The sequence below is a fragment of the Lytechinus variegatus genome, chromosome 10 (assembly GCF_018143015.1).
Source record: "Lytechinus variegatus isolate NC3 chromosome 10, Lvar_3.0, whole genome shotgun sequence".
NCBI classification, from domain to species: domain Eukaryota; kingdom Metazoa; phylum Echinodermata; class Echinoidea; order Temnopleuroida; family Toxopneustidae; genus Lytechinus; species Lytechinus variegatus.
In genome coordinates, this window is record NC_054749.1 from 16,967,481 (window position 1) to 16,991,698 (window position 24,218).

Genomic DNA, 24,218 nt, shown 5'->3' on the forward strand with positions numbered 1-24,218 from the left:
TAGCTACCAAGGGTTGTGTACGGTCGTACACATCGCACGACAGGTGCGTCTCTCGCGTGGCAGCCGTATTATGTTGTTACCAATATAGCTCAGCGTGTAGAGACGCTGGCTTGCGAAAATAATCAATTATCTGCTGTGCTGTAGCCAAGACGATATATTGTACTTTGATTTCTGGGACAGATATTAGCATTTTGGTGATAATTACCTCAAGATGTCGTCACAGGACGTTATCAAGAGCACGGCGAAGAAGTTGTGAGTATATATCCGGGAACAATATTTATATAATACCGGGTATATTCACAGAAGTGGTAGAATATTATAGATTCTTGTCTGAAACTGAATATAGTTCAGCATAGGATTGTCCTTGAATATTATGATTTTGTCGATCTGCTTGTAGTATACAAAATTACAAATACCATGCACACTTTGTATGAGCTCAATAAACATGATTATTAACAGAGATTTTAAGTTATCATAAACTGTTTCAATATTTTTCTTATCAATTAAAGGAAATTAGTCAATTATTGACTTGAAATTATTTTATAAATGTTAAAGATGTGGGGTTTTTTATGATGGAGCTTCGTCAAGGCATTGCATCTTTGTGACTAGAGACTAACTTTGATATATAATAGGCCTATGGCTAATTAATTATTCACATGATAAAAGTGGTCAATTATATTTCACTTAATTCATTGATTTTAAGTGCTCGATCCTTGATCATCTTCTATTCATCTCAGTTATGGGTGTGGCATTTGTGTATTTTCTAATCAAAATATTTTTTAACTGTAAAAATATTGTACAAATAATATTATATCACATCATCATGTTAAAGAAGTTGTCATTAGTCATTCTGAAGTTGCTCATTAACTTTCTTTGTTGATTTTTTCTTCTAGAAAATATTATATGGAGGTGAAACGTTTGGAGGATGCATTTGATCTGTCAGGACCAGACAAACCACAAAGACATTATCCAACTCTCAAACCGGTAAATTTAGAAATTATTATAGCATACCTTCTTGTAGGCATAGAGTTTTACCCACAAAACTTGTAATATATCATCTTTGCAAGCATGCATGAATCAAAGAAACAGTCATCATGCATCAAATCTGTACATCATTGTTATCATTACCATCATCATCAATATCATCATTGTCACCATCATCATCAATAACATCATCATCATCCTCAATATCATCATCAGCAGCATCATGCATTATCATCATCACAAGTTCACCACCATCATCACCATCATTATCACCATCATTCATCATCATCATTAAGTCATTATTATCACCATTTGGGGTTGGGTCATATGATAATAATGATCATTACATGTAAATAATCATGATGTTGATGATAGAAACAATTATGCTTTTTTTAAGTAACAACAAATGATAGTGATAATGATATCAACCTTTAAATTCCTGTTTTAAGATTTTCTTTGTCATAACCTCATATCTGTTGCAAATTATATTTTCTATCAATTTTCTGATTATAAAGAAGTTGCAAACACAGTTGTTTACTTATCATAATCTTGATTTATTTCAATGAAAGTTGTGTTTATTTTCCTCTTTGTTATCATGAAAAGTACTGAAAAAAAATGATGCTGACTTTTTAAAAGTATTACAATTTTATGTTTTTTTTTTCATTTGCAGAGACCCACACTCCTGTATGATGGTCTTCATGATCGATCGTTAAAGCACTATTTCAAGAGCCCAGAGGTCAAGAAACATATGACCCAGATGAGACCCAGGCCAAGTGCAATGGCCAGTGAAGACAAAGTCAGGTATGTAATGTGAACACAAATGAAAACAGTTCACACCCAATCAAAATAATTTATTTGACTAATTTCAGCATTATGTAGTATTCATACATGTATTTATCAAATGAAGTGGCTGTTTAGTGGTTCCTTAAAGCTGGAAATGTCTGCTTATGAATAGGAAAATAATGCAAACAGAAGAATACTCTTCTTGCAGTCACTTAACTTTATGCAGAGCTATCATATAATTTTGTTTTAGGCAGGAGGCATCAGTTTTGCACTTTATCTTTATAAAGAGTGAACATGCATTCTTCTCCAGATTGTGCTCTGTATGTCTTCATATTTAAATATATACCTACATACCTTTTTGATACACATCATACTTTTTCAACACAGACCTTCATAATTCTTTCTCTTCATTTGCAGGCGAGATGTAGACAAGTACATGACCAAAACACAGTACACGGTAAGTACGAACTTTGACGTGACCAGCAATAATGTCAATAAAAAGGGCCCATCAGATATCAATAGTATATTGCTATTTATGAATTCAAACTTTTTGAATCCATTGGTAGGCCCAGTGAATAGAATAATAGGCAAGGGATAAAGTCATTTGTATACATGTAAATATCCCATTTTATACCTTTTTTCTATTCACCCTAGCATGATGTGTTATAAAATCCTACAGTGCATTTTATTTCTACTTGGTTTCAACAAAACAGTAAATATTCTTTGTGTGAACTTAGATTACCCTTAACTGTGCTTAGTAAAGACTCAATATGACTCCTTGTTTATTGGATCTGTCTTGAAATAACCAATACCTCTGCTATTTCATTTCAACTTGGTTTCAGGTAAACATCAAATACAACACTTCTTTTATTGTATTTGTCTGAAAATAACCCAATATCCCAGCAATTTGGTATAAAAGTGGCCCATTTTTTCTCTTTTTGTTACCACTTACATGTAGAACATTGACTGTCTTTTAGACAGTATAATTGCCAATCTAACAAAGAACAACTTAAATGGTCAATTTGCTGCATGTTAATTAAGATTTATTGACTGTGAAATCAGTACCAAACACCGAGACTAATAGCTTGGCCATTGAGGTGTGAAGCAAAGTACAGCAGACCAAGGTGTATTGTTATAGGGAGAGGGTCTGTTTACCACTTTATTTTCAAAGGTTTGATAATGGCTTGTGCTTCAGTAAAACATGCTTCAGTGAGTATGCTTTAATAGTTGCAACTGATTTCCTTTTGAGATGTAATTTTCAGGGTACCATTGTTATCTTACACATACACAGTGTGTGAGGAGCAATCATATACATGTGTATGTCATTATCAGCATCCCCATATGAAATACACAGTGAAGATTTTATGTATATGATATATTTATAAAAAAGCAATTTGTATATAGTTAATGCATATCACATAATATAACTATGTGTCTGTGTGCTTTGGAATGTAAAGGGAAGAAAAATGTATGTTTACTGAGTTCACTTTGTTGAATGGAGGTACATTTTGAATAGTTTTAAGAGCTTTTCTCTTGATACCCTGTCTCTTTATTAGAACCCATATTCTACCATCGTCAGGCCAAAGGCTACTGCTCCTAAAAAGAGGCGGAGTAACTTCAGGGGTGGCCCTCTCATGTTGAGGTCTAAGCATGGGCCCTACCTCTCTAAGGGGGAAACAGAGAGATTGGTGAACACTGCCACAAAACTTCTTGTTGCATCAGTAAGTGTTTATTCTTATTATTATTATGATATAAATTCATATATCATAAGCACTGTTGTGAGTTCTTGAAAGTGGTGATTTGCTTATATCTTTAGCATTACAGTTTCATACATTGATACATGTAGGTGATGAAAATGAATTGTTGATGATGATATTGACTTGTTGGTCAGTTTTTACCTAAGAAATTATTCCAGAGCCAAGGTAATGTTTTCTCTTGCCTATCGCTGTAGACCTGTTACGGATTTACTCATATGATCCCTCTATGTTTGTATTACTTTTTAAAAATTCGTTCATAATAGTACTTCCTAGATGAAAATAGTATTTGTGTGAATCTGTGTACTCAGAACTAAATGCGTTTACATTGTTCTTTTTAGGAAACCATTCCGATTGAGAATGGAAAGAAGAACAAGAAGTATTCAGCAAGGGTATATTCCACAAGAGAGATGGGTCCTGGGGGTAGTCTACCAATCATTGAATCCTCAGCTACATATCCACCCAGGAGGCCCGACAGGCCCAGGTCTACCTATGGCATCAGACCCAGGTCTGCAATGGCCCTGGAAGAGAGGCCCAAGACCTCAAGAGGAATCAGGCCCAAGTCTGCAGTGTACAATCCCAGTACTAAGCGATATGGGTAGGTGTCTTACTGTTTGTTTTAAGTGAAATAGACATCTATTATATTTTTTGAAAACTATTGATTTCCCTACAAAATTTGCTCCCAAGCACAAAACCTCTGAGAGTATTGTGTAGAGTGTAGACAGATCCATGGTATCAATTGCTTTTGAAGATTCTGTTATCCAAGCTTTTCATATTGTAGCATCACTGAGCCAAAGTTCACCCGATCTTACTGTTAGCATTAAAGTTGGCTTTTTCTATTCAGATTAGACAATGAACTAAAATATACAAGGACTGTAAATCATTGTTCCCTATATTACTATTAAGGATGTGGTGTTTGCATTATAATTTGTAAGGAATTATTGTTTATTTTTATTTCCGATGACAGATATGACCAGTATGGGCAGAGGATCCGTATCAGGCCTACCCCACCCCCTAACCACTACGAGGCGTCTGAATCAGAGACTGAAGACGATATATCAGAAGATGCCCCAACCAATATACTGGTTCCAGTCAGGAGTGGTGCTTCACAGACCCCAGAATGGCTCAAGTATGTCATCTTGCTATGTATTTTCTTACTCACGTGATCATGCATTATCAAGTTTATACTTTATATTTATTATTTAATTGATCAAACAATTTTGTATAACCTATTGATAGTAACCTGAAGATAAAAGATGGTTCACTTGAATGTCATGATTATTGGGGGTAATCTTCTAGTTTTTCTTGATAGTTTATTACCATAAGATTCAAAGGGTCATTTTATGATACATTCCTGCTGTAAACACATTTACTAAGCCAGAAAAAAATAACCGATGAAGGCCATGATAAATTTATATCCATTGAAATAGGAGCATTTGCATTACATTTATGTGTTAACATAACTGCACGTATTCTATGATTTGTTTTTCCTGCAGTATCCAGATGTCTAAAGTTGATATGGCCGGAGGAGACATGCAGTTGGTCGATGCTGATATGATGGAAGAAGAAGAGGAAGATGATGATAGCATCAATCAAGAACCAACGATCCTTCAAAACGACATGGCACTGGTCAGCTATGACAACACCACACAGACCGGTGTGGAAACATCCATGCAAACAGTAGAGCGCGACAACACTCAAGAAACTCAAACGCGGCGTGCCAACACCATCGAAGCACTAACAGATCCATGGCAGGCAGAGATCTCCATGCAGACCGAACCACCTCCCATCACCTCGGGCACTCAGACTGTCGCTCCTCCTCCAGAAATGAGCACACAAACTCTTCCCCCACCCCCTGAGATGTCAACTCAAACGGTCGCCCCCTGTCCGGAAATCAGCACGCAGACCCCCGCCGTGGGGCCGGCCATGTCCACCCAAACCCTCCCTGAAATGAGCACGCAAACAATACCAGCGGCAATCAGCACACAGACGGATGAACCCCCTCTGGAGATCTCCACCCAGATAACCCCAGACCCCACCCCTTCTCCATCAGAGGAAGAGGAGGAGGAGCTGGACGATTATGATCACTTGCGGCATGGTCCGCGATTAAAATCAGGAAAGAGGACTGTATATGAAATGGCCATTCATACTGGTAACAGACTGGGTGCAAGCACAAGAGCCGATGTGCATATTATACTTTATGGAGAGAAGGGCAACACAGGAAAGATCAAACTTAAACAAACAAAGGAAACAAAAGATGGGAAGAAGATGAAGTTCCAGAAAGGACAGGTAAATTATCATAATGGTTTCTATTACCCTCTTTTTAGCAGTAAGATTGCTGGGTATTTTGATGACGGGCTTGTTTCTACCACACAATTTGCTCAAATAGTTCTAAAAAAACCTACTCTATCTATAGTGTATGCTACGCTATAAATTTTGGCACTGATATCATTTCCCAATTTCTTTTCAAAGATTCAAATTCAGCAAAGAGGTACATAATTGTTAAAGAATATTCAAGTTTTGCTAAATGAGTTGAACTGCAATATGTAGCCAGACAAAATGTGTATTTTATTTCAACGAATTTCTCTTGATTTTCTCACTTCGTCATATCAGCATTGTGGAGCAGTGTTTGTAAATTTTCTCTTGTTTCTTTTGAATTTCAGATTGACGTCTTCAAGGTAGAATCTTTTTATGTAGGAAAGTTGGAGTGTGTAACCATTGGTCACGACAGAAGAGAATTAGGTACGTTGTGTCAAAACAAAAAAGTATTTTAAGTGAATAAGTAATTGATAAAATATCACTTCGAAGATGGGATGTATTTATTGTCTTGTGTGATTTTGCATTATTGTATCATACTTCTAGTTCAATACCATAGAAGGATGAAGTATGTCTTTGAAAACGTGATGCAAATAATACAAACCTGTATGTTTGTGACATGCAATAAGACATAATTAAGGACCCATAAGGGTCATGAGGAAAGAGTTATAGATCCAATGTTTATGAAGGAATGAAAACTTATTGTCTTCTACTTCCACCAAGATTGGATTCCAACTGTATTTCTCCCTTTAATCATTGTTTTAAAAGTTAGCCAATGCTTCTTGAAAGCTCTCATAGGAAATTTATTACCAAAGGTGTGACATTTCTAGACATAAAATTCATAATGATGGAGGAAGCCTGTAATATATGAAAATGGGCTTGCAATGCATGAAAATTATTTTGTGCTGACTTTTTTTTAATTACAGGTTGTGGTTGGTTCTTGGATAAGTTGATGATCAGGGAGTATGGTGATGATATCAGCTATGAGTTCGTAGTGGAGAGATGGCTCTCAGCTCAAGATGAAGATGGAAGGACAGTCAGAACACTACCAGTCACCAACATCATCATGGGTAAGGAAAACGATGTCACACTTTTGTGATCATTTTACTGTAATTTTAAATTCATATTCATATACATGTACATATGCGATTCTTGCCAAAAAAAAAAACCCAGATATTGGGGCATCCATATTTACACATATTCCACCGCTGCTACTCTTTATAATTTGAATATCTCACCTCTGTCACTCCTAATACATGGAGATATTCTACTGCTGCCACTCAAAATATATGAATATATATCCATGCTGCTAATTATTTTCATATGAAAATATTCTCAATCTATCACCTGTTAAATATTCATATATCCCACCACTTCCACTCATTATATATCTATATATCCCACTGCTGCCACTCATTATAAATCTATATATCCCACTGCTGCCACTCATTATAAATCTATATATCCCACTGCTGCCACTCATTATATATCTATATATCCCACCACTGCCACTCATTATTTAAATCTATATATCCCACCACTGCCACTCATTATTCAAATCTATATATCCCACTGCTGCCACTCATTATATATCTATATATCCCACTGCTGCCACTCATTATATATCTATATATCCCACTGCTGCCACTCATTATATATCTCACCACTGCTACTCATTATATATGATTGAATACATATATATCCCACCACTACTACTCATTATATATACATCCCACCCACTTGCCACTCATTATTTACCTATATATTCCACCACTGCTACTCATCTTATATATTCATATCCCACCGCTGCCACTCATATATATATATATATATATATATATATATGAGTGGCAGCGGTGGGATATGAATATATAAGATGAGTAGCAGTGGTGGAATATATAGGTAAATAATGAGTGGCAAGTGGGTGGGATATATATATTTGTATATTTCCCACCACTGCCACCCATGATGTAGATATCTCATTGCTGCCACATTCTATTCTCATTCACTCATTCATATTCCAGTAAATAAAGAAGAATGTTTTTTATACTTATAAAAAGTGTTTGATTTGGGCTAACACATTAATTATTTTCTTTTATTTAGACGTGTCATCCAGTGGATCAGACAGTGAAGGCACAGACTATGTAGAACGAAGCGCCGACAGCAGCGTCTATACTGACACTGATCCTCATTTAAGCCAGATTACGGAGACAGACAGTCATTTCATTAGTGATGGTGGTTCCTCAAGATCAGGCCGCAGGAGGCGGCACCGTAGGAGACGTGTGGTGTCAACCACAACTGCCACTGAAACGGACAGTGACTCTGATGTCAGCGACACAGAGAGAAGTCATGGTGATCGCACGACAGATCACACATACAGCAGTGGGAGTGGTAGTAGCAGTGATGACAGTGGAAGCAGTAGCGGTAGCGAAACGGAGGGTGGGGATCAGAGCAGCAGGGGACGGGGAGGTAAAGGTGATGGGGATAGTGACCATGGAGGTAGAGGAGGTCAGAGAGGGTACTTCAGGGGTGGGGAAGTGGAAGAGCCGCAACACTCAGAGCCATTACCGACAGATGTGAGAGATGCATCAGTGTCGATACCCAAGCAATCAACACCAATCAACTCCAGGCATCCATCGCCTCATCCTCCATCGTCTAGCGACGAGAAGAAGGGACCTGATGTTTACATGAGTGGATACCTGGTAAGAAACATGACTATGTCATCTCATCAAAGACAAAAGGACTGTCATGTTCTTGTCATTTAGATGATCCCATAGACATTCTCATTAGATCATGTATGCTTTCATCTAACATGTACAAGAGGATGCCAAGATAATTTCTTTCAGTTTCTAACTTACAAATATTCAATTATCAAGAATTTGCACAGAACAGGTTCTGAAGTATTTAATATCTATAAACCACATTAACCTCATGGATTTCAAGAAACAAAAGGATACATTCATGTTGAAAATTTGGTTGGAGAATGCGAATCAAGTTTTGAAAATGGTAATTTCCGAATTGATGCACATGTATGTCCATCAATTTTACCAATTGTACAAGTCAATATCAAAATCATAAACAAATTTTAAAAATTATTTTTCATCATACTTTCTCTTTCTAAAGGCTGGCATCAAGGCAAAGGAAGAGGCAGACAGAAAAAGGAAAGAGCAAGAAGAAGAGGAAGAAGAAAGGAAGAGACAAGAAGAGGAGAGGTTATTGTCTGGTCCATCTATCCATGAATGCTGTAAGAAAGGAGACCTGGATCGAGTGAAGGCTCTCATCAAACTCAAACCTGAACTCAAAGAGTAGGTTAAATATCTTACACTACTCTATCAGTGGAAACAAATTATGTTGATTCCTGTCAAGAAATTTGAAATCAATACAGCATACTATTTTCTGAACAAACTTATATCAGGATTTTCAAAAATATGTTTTACCCTAAAAGAAAACTACATGGAAAGAACATTCATGTATTTCTTTTTGCAATTGTAATCTATTTCTGTGTTAGGAGTTTGTATTAGAATAATTTGTCACACTGAAAAATAAGCACTTGTTATCTACGTGACATTTAGGGTATGTGCAGATTTTGTTTCATGCTTCATTGTTCCAGTATTGAATATTTCATCACTTGCTAAATTGTTTTAATGACAGTATTACAAACTTTTCCTGTTTATTCATTTTTTTTCTTGCAGTACTCCCGACGAAAGGGGATGGACACCCCTTCATTGTTCAACAAGCTCTGGTAATGTTGACATCGTCAAGTGGCTCATTGTCAATGATGTCAACGTCAACATGCTCACCCCTACAGGCTACAATGGAATGCACCAAGCTGCTATGAATGGCCATGTAAACATCATGATGGTACTGGCCGCTATGGGGGTGGAAATCAACTGTAAGACAGTGGATCAGCAGACACCCCTCCACCTAGCTGCTATGAGGTGAGAATCAAATCCAGTTGTCTTTACAAAAGTATACCCTTTAGACCTCCCCCAATTTTTGTGCACGTATTATCATAATTATCCTTTAAAGAGTATCTTTGACAGCTTAGGGGGGTTTTCTTTATATACATACATACATACATACATAACAGGTCCTCATATAGTGCTTTACCAAAAGTATAATCAAAGTGCTTTATATACATCTCCTACTTCTTTAAACTTCACTCTATTAGGATTTACATGTACATGTTACATTCTGTTTTGAATTTAGAGGAATGGAAGCTTCTGCCATGAATTTGAAGAAATTGAATTTTCTGTTATTGCTCTAATATTCAAATCATCTCTTATCATATGGTGTTTTCATGGTGTAACTGCATTATGATGAGAATCGATTGTACACCCTTATATCATGTTTTAATATCTTGTAACATTTGAAAACTTGTCTATCTTTGGATTGGAAGATTGAGTAGCAATTTTGTAAGTGCAGAACTACTTAATTTCCTGTCCTATTTGAAGGTGGAGTATCATCCTGTACTTATGAAATTATTAATTCATATTTCTTCTCTTGTGTACTCAGTGGTCACATAGATTCCTGCCGGTGGTTGGTAGCAAATAAAGCCTGTGAGGACTGTGAAGATATCATGGGTAGGTCTGCACTAGACCTGGCCTCGGACTACCAACACACTGATGTAGAGAAGTTCCTCACATCTTGTAGGAAAGAGCTCAAGCACGAAGACAGTTCACTCTCTCAACTCAGAAGCCAGTAAGTACATGGTCTTGTTTCATGTGGGAAATATTTCTTGTAATTGATTACATGATCTGTCTGTGGACCCTTTGATCCTGGACATTTTTAATTGGCAGATGAATAGAGATTTCAAGGCTCTCTGATCTTGGGCAAGTCGCAGGTATTTGAAATTTATTAACGTGTCTTAATGGAAGTCCAATGTGCTTTAATTGCTACAGTTGGTAGGTTTAAGAAATAATAACAATGACAAGGATACCTTTCAATTGAATAAATTAATTGTATCAAATCATTCTGTACCAAGATTTATGTGTAAAAATGTTTTATCATTGCAGGAATGCATTTAACACATATTTTGTACATTTAAAAACTTTTCTGCACTTATGCTTTGCACAAAAACATTGGCTGATTGCACTCTATATTTCTTTTTGTTTGTGGTATGGTATTTGTATACATTACTAAATGTTTGCTTGTATTCTTTTTCAATAGGTCACCGACAAGATCTCCAAGTCAAGCTATGACTAATGAAACACTATCAGAAGAGGTGAGATATGTTAGAATATGAATATTTACAAAAAATCCTGAAGAAAAATCACCCCAAACAAAATAGTGAATAAACAACAAGAATTAATTCTTCTGTAGAACATATACTGAAAATCTATGCCATTTTCTTACCACTCTCAGGCTAGGTCATGTTTAAAAGAAAATTATGTATGTATTAAATTTGCTCACTCTTTACTTCCCCAAATGGAGAAATAAAGGTTTATAACATACAAAAATATTCAAAGCCCTCCACATACATAATTATCAAAATCAATTGTATATATATATATATATGCATCAAATATTCAACAATAATATCAGTTTCAGAATTGAAAAAATCCATCACCTGTATTATTGTGAGAACCTAAATTGTATATACTAAATAAAATAATTGATTGCTCCTCTTTTATGCCTATAATTTTAATAAACATTTTGAATAGAGAGTGAAATTTAAATACATGTGTAAATCCTTCATTAGAATAGGAGGAACTGCAGGTGTAAACATAAATGTATCAAGAATCAATTTAAAAATACAATAATTTTTATCTCTGTATTTCTTAATATGTTTTCATTCAGGATGCTGGTGCTGCAGGTGGATCAGATAGCAATAGACCAGTCACCCCAAAACAATCAGAAAAGAATACTCTCATGGTAAGATGATCCTTGGTTCTCTCTGCAATCAATGTTTTCAAATGAAATCTTTGAATATTAGCAGTTTGTCACTGAAGATGATATTGGAGGAAATATGATTTGACCACATGTATAAACTACAATAGGAATTGCGACAGAGGAGTCACTTCATAAACTGCACTCATAAGTCATCAGGATTGTTTCATAAAGGTTACGTACAAGTTAAACATCACTAACCAAACAATTGGAACTTGTTCTTGTGTTTAAATCACATATGCTCAGCCATTTTGATGCACGTTTTGAAAGACTCCCTGTGATGTTAATGCTCACTGCAATGATATAGTCGAGTTTGGCATTAACTTCTTTATTTTGTTTTTCTTTTATGTTGTAGGCAAGGCAGAAATCTTTCCACGAGCAGCAGAACAAGATGTCAACATCGGGAATGAGTTTCCTTGACAGCATCCGAGCAGAATATGAAGATAATAATCAAGAACAGGCTGCTTTCTAAGCAAAATCATTACTTTATGGCAAACTCACGAATTGGAAACAAAAATCAGGCTGCTTAAGCTATGGTTTATAGATGCATGCAAAAGGGACCTCAAAGGCTTGTGGACGGACTCAAGATTTTTGGAGACTCTAGCAGATGATAGGGAAACATGGAGAAAAGATCAGCAAGGCATTACCATTGTGTAGAGGAGAGTAGAAAGAATAGACCTATAAGATACATTACTAATATTATTTTTACGAGAGAGAATATGAATTCCTTTAGTTGATTTGGGAGAAATTCTCAAATGAATGTAGATTAGAATGATGAAGGTCAAAGTTTAAATTATTCATATCCATGTATCTGCAATGAGCAGTAATATATATTCTTGTGTTCATGAGAAAAGTAACTTTGATATGGTATTTCATGGTATTGAAATAATCCAACAAAATAGAAAGGAAGAGAAAATACTTTAATGTCATATATTTTTGACATAGACAATAAAGATATATTTGAGCTGATGATCTCTCGCATAATAATCTTTCAGCATCCTTATTTTAAACATGTTTAAAACATATTTCAAGCATTCACAACTTTCAGATATTGCCCTATTTTTTATATTGATTGAGAAAGTTGTTTAAAGGCTGATAAATTGTATAAAAGAAAGAAAATCCTTTTCTCCAGGATCTAACTTTTTTTAATGTATGGAAGATGGAATATGACAAAGCACAATGCTGCCTAATTCTGTTAAAGAGGTTAAGTGGTCATCCATTTCAGCAGGTAAATTAGGCAACAAAATGTATATCAAGAGGCCCAGAACAAGATATTCAGGGAGTCAAGTGAACAATTTATGTATTTTCTTTCTTACTGGCTGAATATATTAATTTTATGATACCATTGAAGCAATCAAGTCTTTATGTACTAGACATTACACTGTTCTTAAAAGTCTTTATACTGTATATGATATTTTAGTCATATTAGTTTTTAAGTCTAAAATCCATATTTATATTACATTCTAATAATATACATCAAGGGCTATTGTATCTACTAACAGAAGATGCAAATTTTAAAGACAATCTTACTGATACATTAAAGTATCCGGATAAATCAATCCAATTATAACAATCATAGTGCTTTGACATTACAATGTACATTGATATCCTCTGCAAAAGGGGTCATAAATATATATATATTCATTTATCTATGCATTGATATATTGTTAAGTAAAGTTATAATCGCAATACAGATATTGCTGATAGAAATAAATGAAATTTATTCTCTATGTGTTTGATATGGACAGATGTTTTTCAAAATTATGAAAATCCAGCTACGTGTGTGCTACTTAAGAATTGTGCTGATATATCTCTCAAAGAGTGACTTTATGATCTATCAACATTTTCTATGGGAATATAATTTACAAACTCTAGGTTCGATACGAGCTATGATTTTATATATTTAAGCAAATAGCTTGCTTTAAAATTGCATCTTTAACCTTCACTTTTTGATATAAAGTTCCATGAGAATGGGTAAACCCATGTATAACAATTTGATTTTCCCTCATTACAATGTCATACTATAATACATAGAATATTTCATTATTTGTGTAATGTCAGCACCTTGAAAACAAATTATTTCAATTTTAGCTTCATGTATTCTGAAATCGGTTCTGAGGTTTGTAAATAGATATAGAATATTTTAGAATGTAAATACATAGAGGAGTTTACATTTTTATAAACAAATGTACATTGATTTCTTATATCATGGTTAGAAAATAATTTGCCAACTATTCTAATATGGTTTCTTTTTTTTGTAATAGCTTACCTAAGCTGTTGTTTTATTCAATGAATTTCGGAAGACATTATTCTGTTTGGCCTTTCAGTATTTTTATCAATGATTGTTTGTTTGCTCAACAAAGAATAAACATAGTCTTTCAAATAGAAAACTTAAATCAATTAGTGCTTCTTTTTTTGTGCACTAATATGTCCTGATGATTTACTCTAAAGCTAAGAAAGTGTGTCGGTGGATGATTTGAGACCAAGGTCCTGTTACATTCAAATGTATAATCAATAACACAATCAAGCATAATTGTTAAAGTCAATGGAAAACCATGTTACAAACAATACGATTGATTTTAAAGAGCAAGTCCACCCCAACAAAAAGTTGACTGGAATCAAAAGAGAAATATCCGACAAGCATAACACACTGAAAATTCCATCAAAATCGGATGTGAAATAAGAAAGTTATGACACATGAAAGTTTGGCCTATTTTTCACAAAACAGTGACATGCACAACTCAATGAGACAATCAATGATGTCCCTCACTCACTATTTCTTTTGTTTTTTATTGTTTTAATTATACAATATTTCATTTTTTATAGATTTGACAATAAGGACCAAATTGACTGAATCATAGTATTAAACAATGCACATTCCACATGCTCAGGGAGGAGTTAATCGTTATTTCACTTGACTATGAGGAGAACAATAGGATATTCCCTATTTTATATAATAAAATACAAAAGAAATAGTGAGTGGATGACGTCATCTCTCTCCTCATTTGCATACCCAACAGGATGAGCATATAACTGATTTGTGAAATTAAGCAAAATTTTAAAATGTCATCACTTTCTTATTTTACATACGAATTTGATGAAATTTTCAGTGTTATGCTTGTATGATTTTTTTCTCTCTTTATTCAAATCAACTCTTTGTTGGGGTGGACTTGTCCTTTAAATATCACTTCAAAAGTAGAGAAGATGAGGAATAGCACAGAGAGAGAAAGAGAGAATGCGAAGGAGGAAAATGAGAGAGAATAAGGAATAGTAGAGATGAGGGTCAAGATAAGAAAGCACAAGATAAAACAAAGAAAGGGAAGGGAAAGACGTAGAGATCAGAGGGGGAACAAGAAGAAGGGGGAAATGAAATAAAGAAGAAAAGGATCGAGAGTTACGAAAAGTGCAAGAGAAAGAAGAATAAAAGAAAAGACAAAAAGGGAAGATAAAGAAAGGAGAATAACCTTTATTAAAGAGCAGGGTAAGGATAAAAGAGATCTAGAGAGGAAGAAAGATATGAAGAAGAAGAAGAAAAGGTAGAATGACGAAAATGAAGGCGATGGGAGAAGAAGCAGAAGTCCTATTTATATGATTCATTTACAATGTTTTATACACTTCTTTTCAAGAAAACAAATATTCACATTATTCCTATTTACTAACACCAAGTCTACAATCTGTGAATACAAACAGTTCTGCAGGGATCATATGTACGTGCAATCCAAAAATATAAATGCTATTATACTTGTTATACCGCATGAATACGGTTATTTGGAAACACTGGAAACGGGATGTTTAGATGACATTACGAATTTCCGACGATCAATTCAGCATCCGTGCAGTACGAACGTTGCATCATTTTGAAGAAAAATGTAGGGAAACAATTTCTCGATATCAGTGACCGGGGACATGACACAATCATAATGTCCCCAAATTGTATACTTCTTAAAAAAAACAATACCTGCCAAACCTTACAGCCAAGAAATAGAAACAAACTACTGAGAAGTTTCAAGAAATAGTAACATTAAATTTCCTGTTCAGTATATACCCTCTCAATATGTTTTTCACAGAAATTCGAATACATGGGTCAAAATTGCAATTTTCTTTTCCACAAAATAGGACTATTCGTATATATGTAAATATCGATCGTTCTGAAAACCTAATTGATCAATTTAAGTTTTACAAGACGTAGGCCTATGGGTAAACCTAGTTACTTAAAGAGGAATTTCAACCTGTCGATAATCTAAGAAAAAAAATATAGAAAATAATTGCTAAAAATCCACCAACGAATAAGAGAGTTGTGGATTTTTAAAGTTTGTAATTTCTGACGTCATGCGATATAGGGCCTTCGCTTCCCCATCATATCCATTTTATGAATACAAAAAAAATCTTATAGAAGGGGACATGGAATGATGTGTCTAATGATATATTGGTGACACGACATTTTCTCCTGCGACAATTTCTCCATGACTAATTCATTTTAAGATGTAGGGTTAGGGTTGGGATTGTAATGGGGTTTTATGTTAGGTTTTTAGGGCATAGTGTTAAACACAAGTTCAATAAATTACTAATAGTGTGTGGAATTCACAGCGGAGCATTTGTCATGGGCGGAAATCACAGGGGTACAGGGGGGGGGGGGACGTGTCCTCCTACTCAAAATAGTAGGGGGTACAATATCAAATGTCCCCCTGCTATTTTTGGTCGTTTATGATGGTAAGAAATACATCATTCAATATCGAAATAAAATATGTATTTTTAGATGAGACGACTTTTACTTTTGGAATGATAACCTTTTTTTTTTGCTTGTCAAATTTATTTTTGTCGAAATGACCTTGAATTTTGGGTGATAACCTTTTTTTTTTGCTTGTCAAATTTTCCATGCAGCCCCTTGTCCCCCGGCCTACCTTTACGGAGAGATTTCCGCCCCTTATGTCGTGGAACCGATATACCCTTCTCACAATTTTTTTTGAGCAATTAACATTATTTTGAGAATTTATATCACACGACTTGGAGGAACTGCTCGTCTGCGACGTCACAATGAAGAGCAGAAGATCCAAGAAGAGGAAGACGAGATGGACGGAAAAGAAGGATAAATAAATGAATGAATTAATGAATGAATGAATGAATCCAAGAAGAGGAAGACGAGATAGACGGGAAAAATAAGAATGAATGAATGAATGAATGAATGAATGAATGAATGAACGAATGAATGAGTGAGTGAATGAATGAGTGAATGAATGAATCCAAGAAGAGGAAGACGAGATGGACGGGAAAAAGAAGAATGAATGAATTAATAAGGAAAGGGGGTGAAGATGGAAATTACTTTAAATAAGGAGAGGGAGAAAGAGAGAAGGGGACGAACGGAAGGAGAACAAATAGCAATTAGGAAACAAAATGTAATAATTTATATTTGTATTAATTTCTTGCACGGTTAAAACGCTTGCTGTGAATAGCTGATTTTCAGCAAGTCCGTGAACAATGCAAAAATAATACAAACATGAAAATGCGTTTAAATGGAGTAAATGCATTCACTAATGCTAGAAGAAAGCTAGAAAACGATAGGCATTTTATCACTTTCTATAAAGACTCCATATAATACAAGCGCACTAAATGACGTCTCAAACTAAGAAATAAAATCAAGCCTTATAACCAGTGTACGTAAAAGGCACGTACGATCATCTCAATTTACAAGAAAACATTATCAGGAGAAAAGCCTAAACGGATGAAAAATAAATTATCTCATCTGTATTTTTCCCGGTTAGGTTTTAGTCTACATGGAAATGGGTTTAAACAACGGAGTGATTATGAGAAGAAAAATTACAAAAGTCCGTGATAGTTCATTTCGAGTAAATAAAAAACAAAGCGGAATGAGTTTTGTTCACATGTATGTCCAATGAGGTTTTGGGGTTTTTTTAAATTTATTTTGGGCACTTTTGAATAAGTTCATATCTTAATTTTGATCAAGAGATAAATTGGAATGTTTTTATTTTATAGTTGGGTCGTATGCTCAACTGCATTGCACTAAAACGCTCTTTTATCACGGCGCCATATTCTTAGCATGCTCATTGCAAATGCAGCCAAAAAAAATGGATCCCTATTAAGTCCCAGCCGACAAATTGCTTTTCTCTAGCTCTGTCTTCAGTTTATGAATTATTCCCTCTTCCTTTCCTTAACAAATCTCAGTGAAAAACCACTTCAATATTCAAAGAAGCCATCTACTAATACGAGTCTATCTGGGTTTTCAGTGAGGCTATACCTCCTTGTTGATATGCGTGATCATTTATTTTTTCTTGGAAAGTCATTTCAAAGGCTAGAGCGGAGGGCAGAAAGGATTTATTACTTTGCCAAGCAGCTTGTCAGAAAAGGCCAAGGTGAAATTCATTGCTTGAAAGAAACAAAATTACCATTAGCAGTACTATACTCTGGGAATTTAAAAGATGTATTTATTAACTTCCAAAATCGAATAGGCCTAGATAAATTACCTTGGTCTAGTTCGAGACAAATGAAATAAATCTTTTTGAGATGTTTCCGACAATCATACTTTATGCTTGACATATCATGATAAGTAACGAGAAAATGTTGACACAAACTATAATTGGAACGATACATAGAACAACATAATACGCCCATATTAGTACTGACGAAGGTGGGGCTGCCTGCTGCCTACCCCCCCCCCCCCAAAAAAAAGTATTAATGTTACATTTGATTTTTCCAACATCATAATCATCCAGTTTCCTTTTACTTGCCAAGATTATGTAAGAAAAAAAAATCGTTAAAGGATTTTTTGGCTTGTCCATGATTCTTTTAAAAATGAGGTCTCCAAAAATTAGCCCCTTATATTTTCATTAATAATCTTTTTTTTGCCTGTTTTTAAATATATATTGCCAGGTGAAGCGTTCCACTTTTCAAGGAAGAGAGGGAGATATGCTCAACGTATAAGAAAAGTTGAATAAGATTTATTTCTAACCACCTTCTCGAGATTATAGCCTGTATTATATAGCCTGCCAGATCTAGGAAGAATTATCATCTAAAGACAGATCTTCCCATATGAAGTAAAACATGAGATGTACTTACATTTCATAACTTTAGAGAATTGACATTTAAAAAGACAATATTTATGAGCTTTGCAATGAATTCACGAAGGACAAAACCACAGGTTTCATAATTTCATATTCCATCATTTTAAGCCAGGAATAATAGTGTAGATTTTTGTATGCATACTCACATCAATATTCCTCACAGTGATCCAGACAAAAAAAAATTACACCCACGCACGAACAAGGGAGGTATCACTTCTGGTAGTTATAATAGACACATAAGGAAAGAATGCATTAAAAAATACATCAATTCTGAGCATATTCTGCCTTAACACATCAAGAGACCCATGGAAAAAAAATAATAAATACAGATGACAGATCATATAATTTTGTAGAATTCATTTTATTACATTAATTGTCCTCCAAAATATCACCAAGGCAACTGTATTCTGTAATAGTTTTGTGACAGGAGATGACGGATACATACATATCTTTCTGTGCATTGACTGTTGAATTTGAACGCCTGGGCAAGGGTTATAATTAGATCGTACTTGGCATAGCGGCCAAGGGCAGACTGTCAGGCAGACAATAGTTTGATAAAGATTGACAAATAGCACAATTGGAAATAAATAATAGTGTGTGTGTGAGAGAGAGAGAGAGAGAGAGGGGGGTGAGAAGAGGAGACAAGAAATGACAAAGAAAAAGAGAGGCAGATAGTTAAAACATACATGTAAGACATGCAGGAGAGAGAGGGAAAGAGAGGGAGATTAAGAGTAAACAAATGAAGCGAGTTTAATTGATTGGCAAACAGGAAACAAATTGCATGATAAATATGGCCTCATTATTCATGGAATAATTACAAAATACCATGTGACTATGACTATACTGACGACTAGTCAGTTTGACCACAAAATGTTGCAAAATCACAGAAAAGTTCAAACAACTATTATTCATCAGATTATCATAGGCATGTACTGTACCCCCCCCCATCTCTTTAAAAATTACTTAAATTCCTGTTTACGTGCATTATAAAACACAACACACTGCATTGGTATTATGTGTAAAGTAGACGTCCACTACAATGTTCTGATCAATAAAATTGCACACTACATATCATCTGTGCATTGGCATGAAAACATAACTTTAAGTCACATTTAACATTCCCCACAGAAGAATTTTTAATCAATACATGCAGTCTAAAATGATTCATAACAAGGTTTGAAGTTGGTCTTTGGTTGATGGCAAAGCTTACCTGCAGAACATCAGATTGATACAAAGTTGCAATATCAAAATGATTTTTAACTGATAAGGACAAGCATAATTCATAATACCACTCAACATGATTGGATTAAAAAAAAAAACACAGAAATGTGGCGATTGTGTAACATGGTAGTAAACAATCCTGTTACTATTTAAAACGATAGTGTGTTTTTTCTGTGCTTTTTTAATAATCCTACAAGATATTTTTTTTATGATCCAACTTGAACTGGGGTCTAATTGCAGAAAGTGTTGACTGCAAAACATACCTAAAAAAATTGAGCGCAAGTCTAAAATGCGTAATTCTGATTGGTCAAAATTCAAACTGCCTTTGATAGTTTTTAGTTGCATTTCATTTTAACTCTATGTTTAACCGGCCCCAGGTCTTGTTATTCCAAGTTTATATTGTAGGAACAAGTATTAACAAGTTTGGAATATAACAATGTCAATAGTGCATGTATTATTTCAACAATCTGAATGTTCTAAAAAGCAAACTATATACAGGTGTCCATATGACATGAAGACCTGTTCAACAAATTTGCAAGTGGATGGAATAAAAACTCAATGAATGACAATCAAATTTAAAAATAAAATTTGTGGATTTTGAGCATATGAGTATGATCAATGGACTGATTTTAAGTAAACTCGCAACAAATTTATGTATACGTATTATTGTAATTGTTACAACCTGAAAGCTGCAAGACATATGAACATTCATGAAGTTATATCCAAATCAGTAGGCCAAAGAAAAATGCAGTTACTGTGCACATAGTTCAGAAAAGATATGACCATCTATTTTGGAACCATTCCTGATCACTGAACATTTAAAAGCTCAGAACAAAGAAATATGTTTCCTTATTCATTCGAAAATCTGAGGATTTATTCACCACAAAAATTCACCTTTGTGCTTTGATCACTCCTTCAGTGCATCAATTCCTATTAATTCTGATCTTTCCCGACTAATCTTCCAGGCCAGACATTTAGTTCCCACATTCCAAAATGGTGACATGTATCCTTGCATTTGCCTAAGGGTGCCTTTACACTGTGTACAGTTCCCATTTTCAGGCAATACTTTGGCTTTTGACACATGTTAAGTTTAGCATTTCCCTATTCTTGTCTAAATGAAGATTAGTAACTCCTATCAATTTCCATTTACATGGACATGTACGATCAGCAATCCTCAAAAAGACGGTTCCTGGGGATGCAATAATGTACATAGCATCAATTCTTAATGATTAAAACGACATCATTTCATCATGTTCCTGTTTGATCAAGATCGCAATATAACACTACTCTTTTGGTAAAAGCACATGCCCAACATGTTCATTTCTTCTAGGTCATTACAGAACACGCAGTGCACTTTTGCGAATTCACCTAAACACAATAATATAAAAAGCACTCTATGGGATTGAGTTTGCGATGATTCTGCCTTTGCTAAAGTAGCCTAAATGCACCCATGGATGCTTGTCTTGGAAAAATGAATATTCCAAGAAAAAAATAAATTTGGTTGCTTTTTCACAGAAGATGGAGATGAGATTTTGATCATGCAAATTGGGGTACATTTGTTATAAAGGGTACATTTATTTCTATTTTTTTACAATCTATTTCAGTTACATTCATGATCAATATGGCAATGGATACTGTTTAGATGAAGCAATGTCATTTCTTTTTTTTTTTCAATTTCACTTTCATTTGTGCAATAAAGATTGAAACTCTGTAAAGTAAGGATTAACTGCTACTCCTCAAGTGAAGGAAAGTAAATGATTGGTTGCCAAGGCAACAGGATTAAAGGCATGTATATTGAGAGCAAACACTGTCATTAGTCTTACTTAGAATTCAATGTATCCATAAATCTTGGAAGAGTGTTGTGAATTCTACACAGTTCCAGTTTTTCAAATGCTTGTCTTGATCGCTCTCATACCTTATACATGTATTTTAAGAGTAGAACTGGAATTATAGCAAAATATGTGTATCAGTGAACAAACAATTCTACTTTCACAACACATTCATTTTTTATATGATGAAAGGATATTTCTTTGGACTTAAACACAACACACATATCAGCATTCTACAAATATTCAATGATTCAATATGAACTTGGTGTACATGTATAAAAATGTTGAAATACATCACAAGAGTATATGCATATACAAAACACATATAAAGTTTCTTAACTTTTTTTTAAATATTAAATAAAAATAGTAATCTTACTTTGTACAATAATCAGAAAATTATAAACTAATTAAAAAATGATGACACTTCTCAAAAGTGTCTGAGTGTATTAATAAAGACAATAAGATTTGTAACCTGTACAAAATTGTTTTACATTTCTGCTCACACAAACATGGAAAACAAAGTGAAAAAAATTACCCAAGATGAAATAACATTCACAAGTGAAAACTGAGCATGAATAAAAATGATAAGTAGGCTTAAATTAAGATTAATATTTATGATTAAAAAAAATCAGCACAAAATTAACAAGGGAGAGATACCGATATGGAGTTGTGGCTGTGGGTTCCGACTTTGTACATTCATGATGCCTATTCTATGGCTGATGCCAAGACTGTACCAACTGATGCCTCAATTCTAATCTCAACCACATCCTTAATTGTAAATACCACTTCTTTCACATGTTTTTTTTTAATTTTCCATGTGCATTAGAATTAAATCTGACAAGTTTGGATATTCAAGTGAAAAACAGGTAAGTCAAAAAATATTTTCTTTCAAAGATCACAATGAAACAACTACATGTATGTGCAGATGAAAAAAAGACCTCAAAATCAGGATTGCAATAAAGGACAGAGTATGTGTCCCTACATATAGAAAAGTTCAATAAATAAAAACAATATATTTCCAATTCATTATATCCTGCTATGTCAGGCATTACTGGGATAAGGAATATTTTTAAATATATGCAGGTCTGTATTATGAATAAAAATTGGATCTGATGATTTCAAGGGGTAAATTGCCAATTCATCCACAGCCAACTTGTCCACTAACCTCATGGACTATATTATTTAAATGCCATTCCGTCCATCAACATTTTGTCTTAACAACCATTTGGTTCAATAACCATTTGGTCCAATCATCACTTCGTCTAATCGCCATTTCGTCTATGACCAGAGCTGCCAACCTGAACAAGAACATTTCAGTATTTTCAAGGCTGAAAATCAGTATTTTGGTGAGGAAATTAGTATTTTCACAGGAATACCATAGGACGACACATAAACTGAAACTTAAGAAATCAGTATTTTGCATGAAATCATCAGTATTCTCTATTTTCAGTACTACATACGGAAAATCAGTACTACTTGGCAGCTCTGTATGACCATTTCGTCTCATAACCAAGACCAAAACTTTCATTTTCATTCATTTTGCACAATGAACACTTAGCCCAATTAGACAAAATGGTATATGGACAAAATGGCTATTGGACCAACTGGTTATTAGACGAAATGGTGAGTGGACGAATTGGCAATTAGACCATGGGGATAGTGGACGAATTGATGGTAGACCAAATAATAGTAGATGAGTTGGCAATTGAATGAATAGGCATTAGACGAACAGGAAAGAAACCTTTCAAGACATGGGAGAAATGGGGTCGTAATGTGTTAGTCAATATAGATAAAAAAAATATGACATGCAGTTCATAGACTGCCATTATAATTCCATCATAAAAGAGGTTATTAAGCTCGATAATGTATACATGTTAAAGACAGAACATATCAACAGTTCTCAAATTGATTGATTAGACAAATCTTGTTACTATTTTCTTAAACATGTTTTGTTTTCTTTATAAATCTAATTGAGATGCAGCATTTGATTTATCTCGTCTACAATTAATTTACCGAGTTGCCATCCACATTAAAGAAGCTATAAATGAAACATCCAAATACATGAACATAATGCAAGTTAAACTGTAATCAAACATATTTTATGATGAATTGGTTTTAGCCAAACCCCTCATTTCTCAACAATGCAAAAAGATGTAAAAATAATTTCAAAATCGACATTAAAAATAATTTTCAATAACATCAGTAGTACTGAATAAATACACTGCACAAGAAGAGGTTATTTGAAGTATAACCCATTTGTTATTTGTATCTATATTCTCTGATTTAGTTCCATATGATTTTTGTGAGGTACTTATAATCATACCAAAATAAAAAAACAACTTTAATACAGGTACATGAACCCTACA

General features: G+C 34.3%; 1 protein-coding gene across 1 annotated transcript; it reads left to right on the forward strand.

Annotated features, from left to right (window-relative positions):
• The first annotated feature begins 91 nt into the window (after positions 1–91).
• Positions 92–14,268, forward strand: LOC121423192. The gene is made up of 17 exons (XM_041618511.1): positions 92–252; positions 894–984; positions 1,655–1,785; positions 2,185–2,224; positions 3,324–3,488; positions 3,863–4,119; positions 4,489–4,650; positions 5,018–5,810; positions 6,185–6,263; positions 6,764–6,907; positions 7,941–8,539; positions 8,961–9,142; positions 9,530–9,775; positions 10,353–10,538; positions 11,007–11,061; positions 11,637–11,711; positions 12,082–14,268. Exons 1-17 carry the CDS (start codon positions 212–214, stop codon positions 12,196–12,198), a joined length of 3,363 nt encoding a protein of 1,120 aa, XP_041474445.1. The 5' UTR covers positions 92–211; the 3' UTR covers positions 12,199–14,268.
• The last annotated feature ends 9,950 nt before the right edge of the window (positions 14,269–24,218 follow it).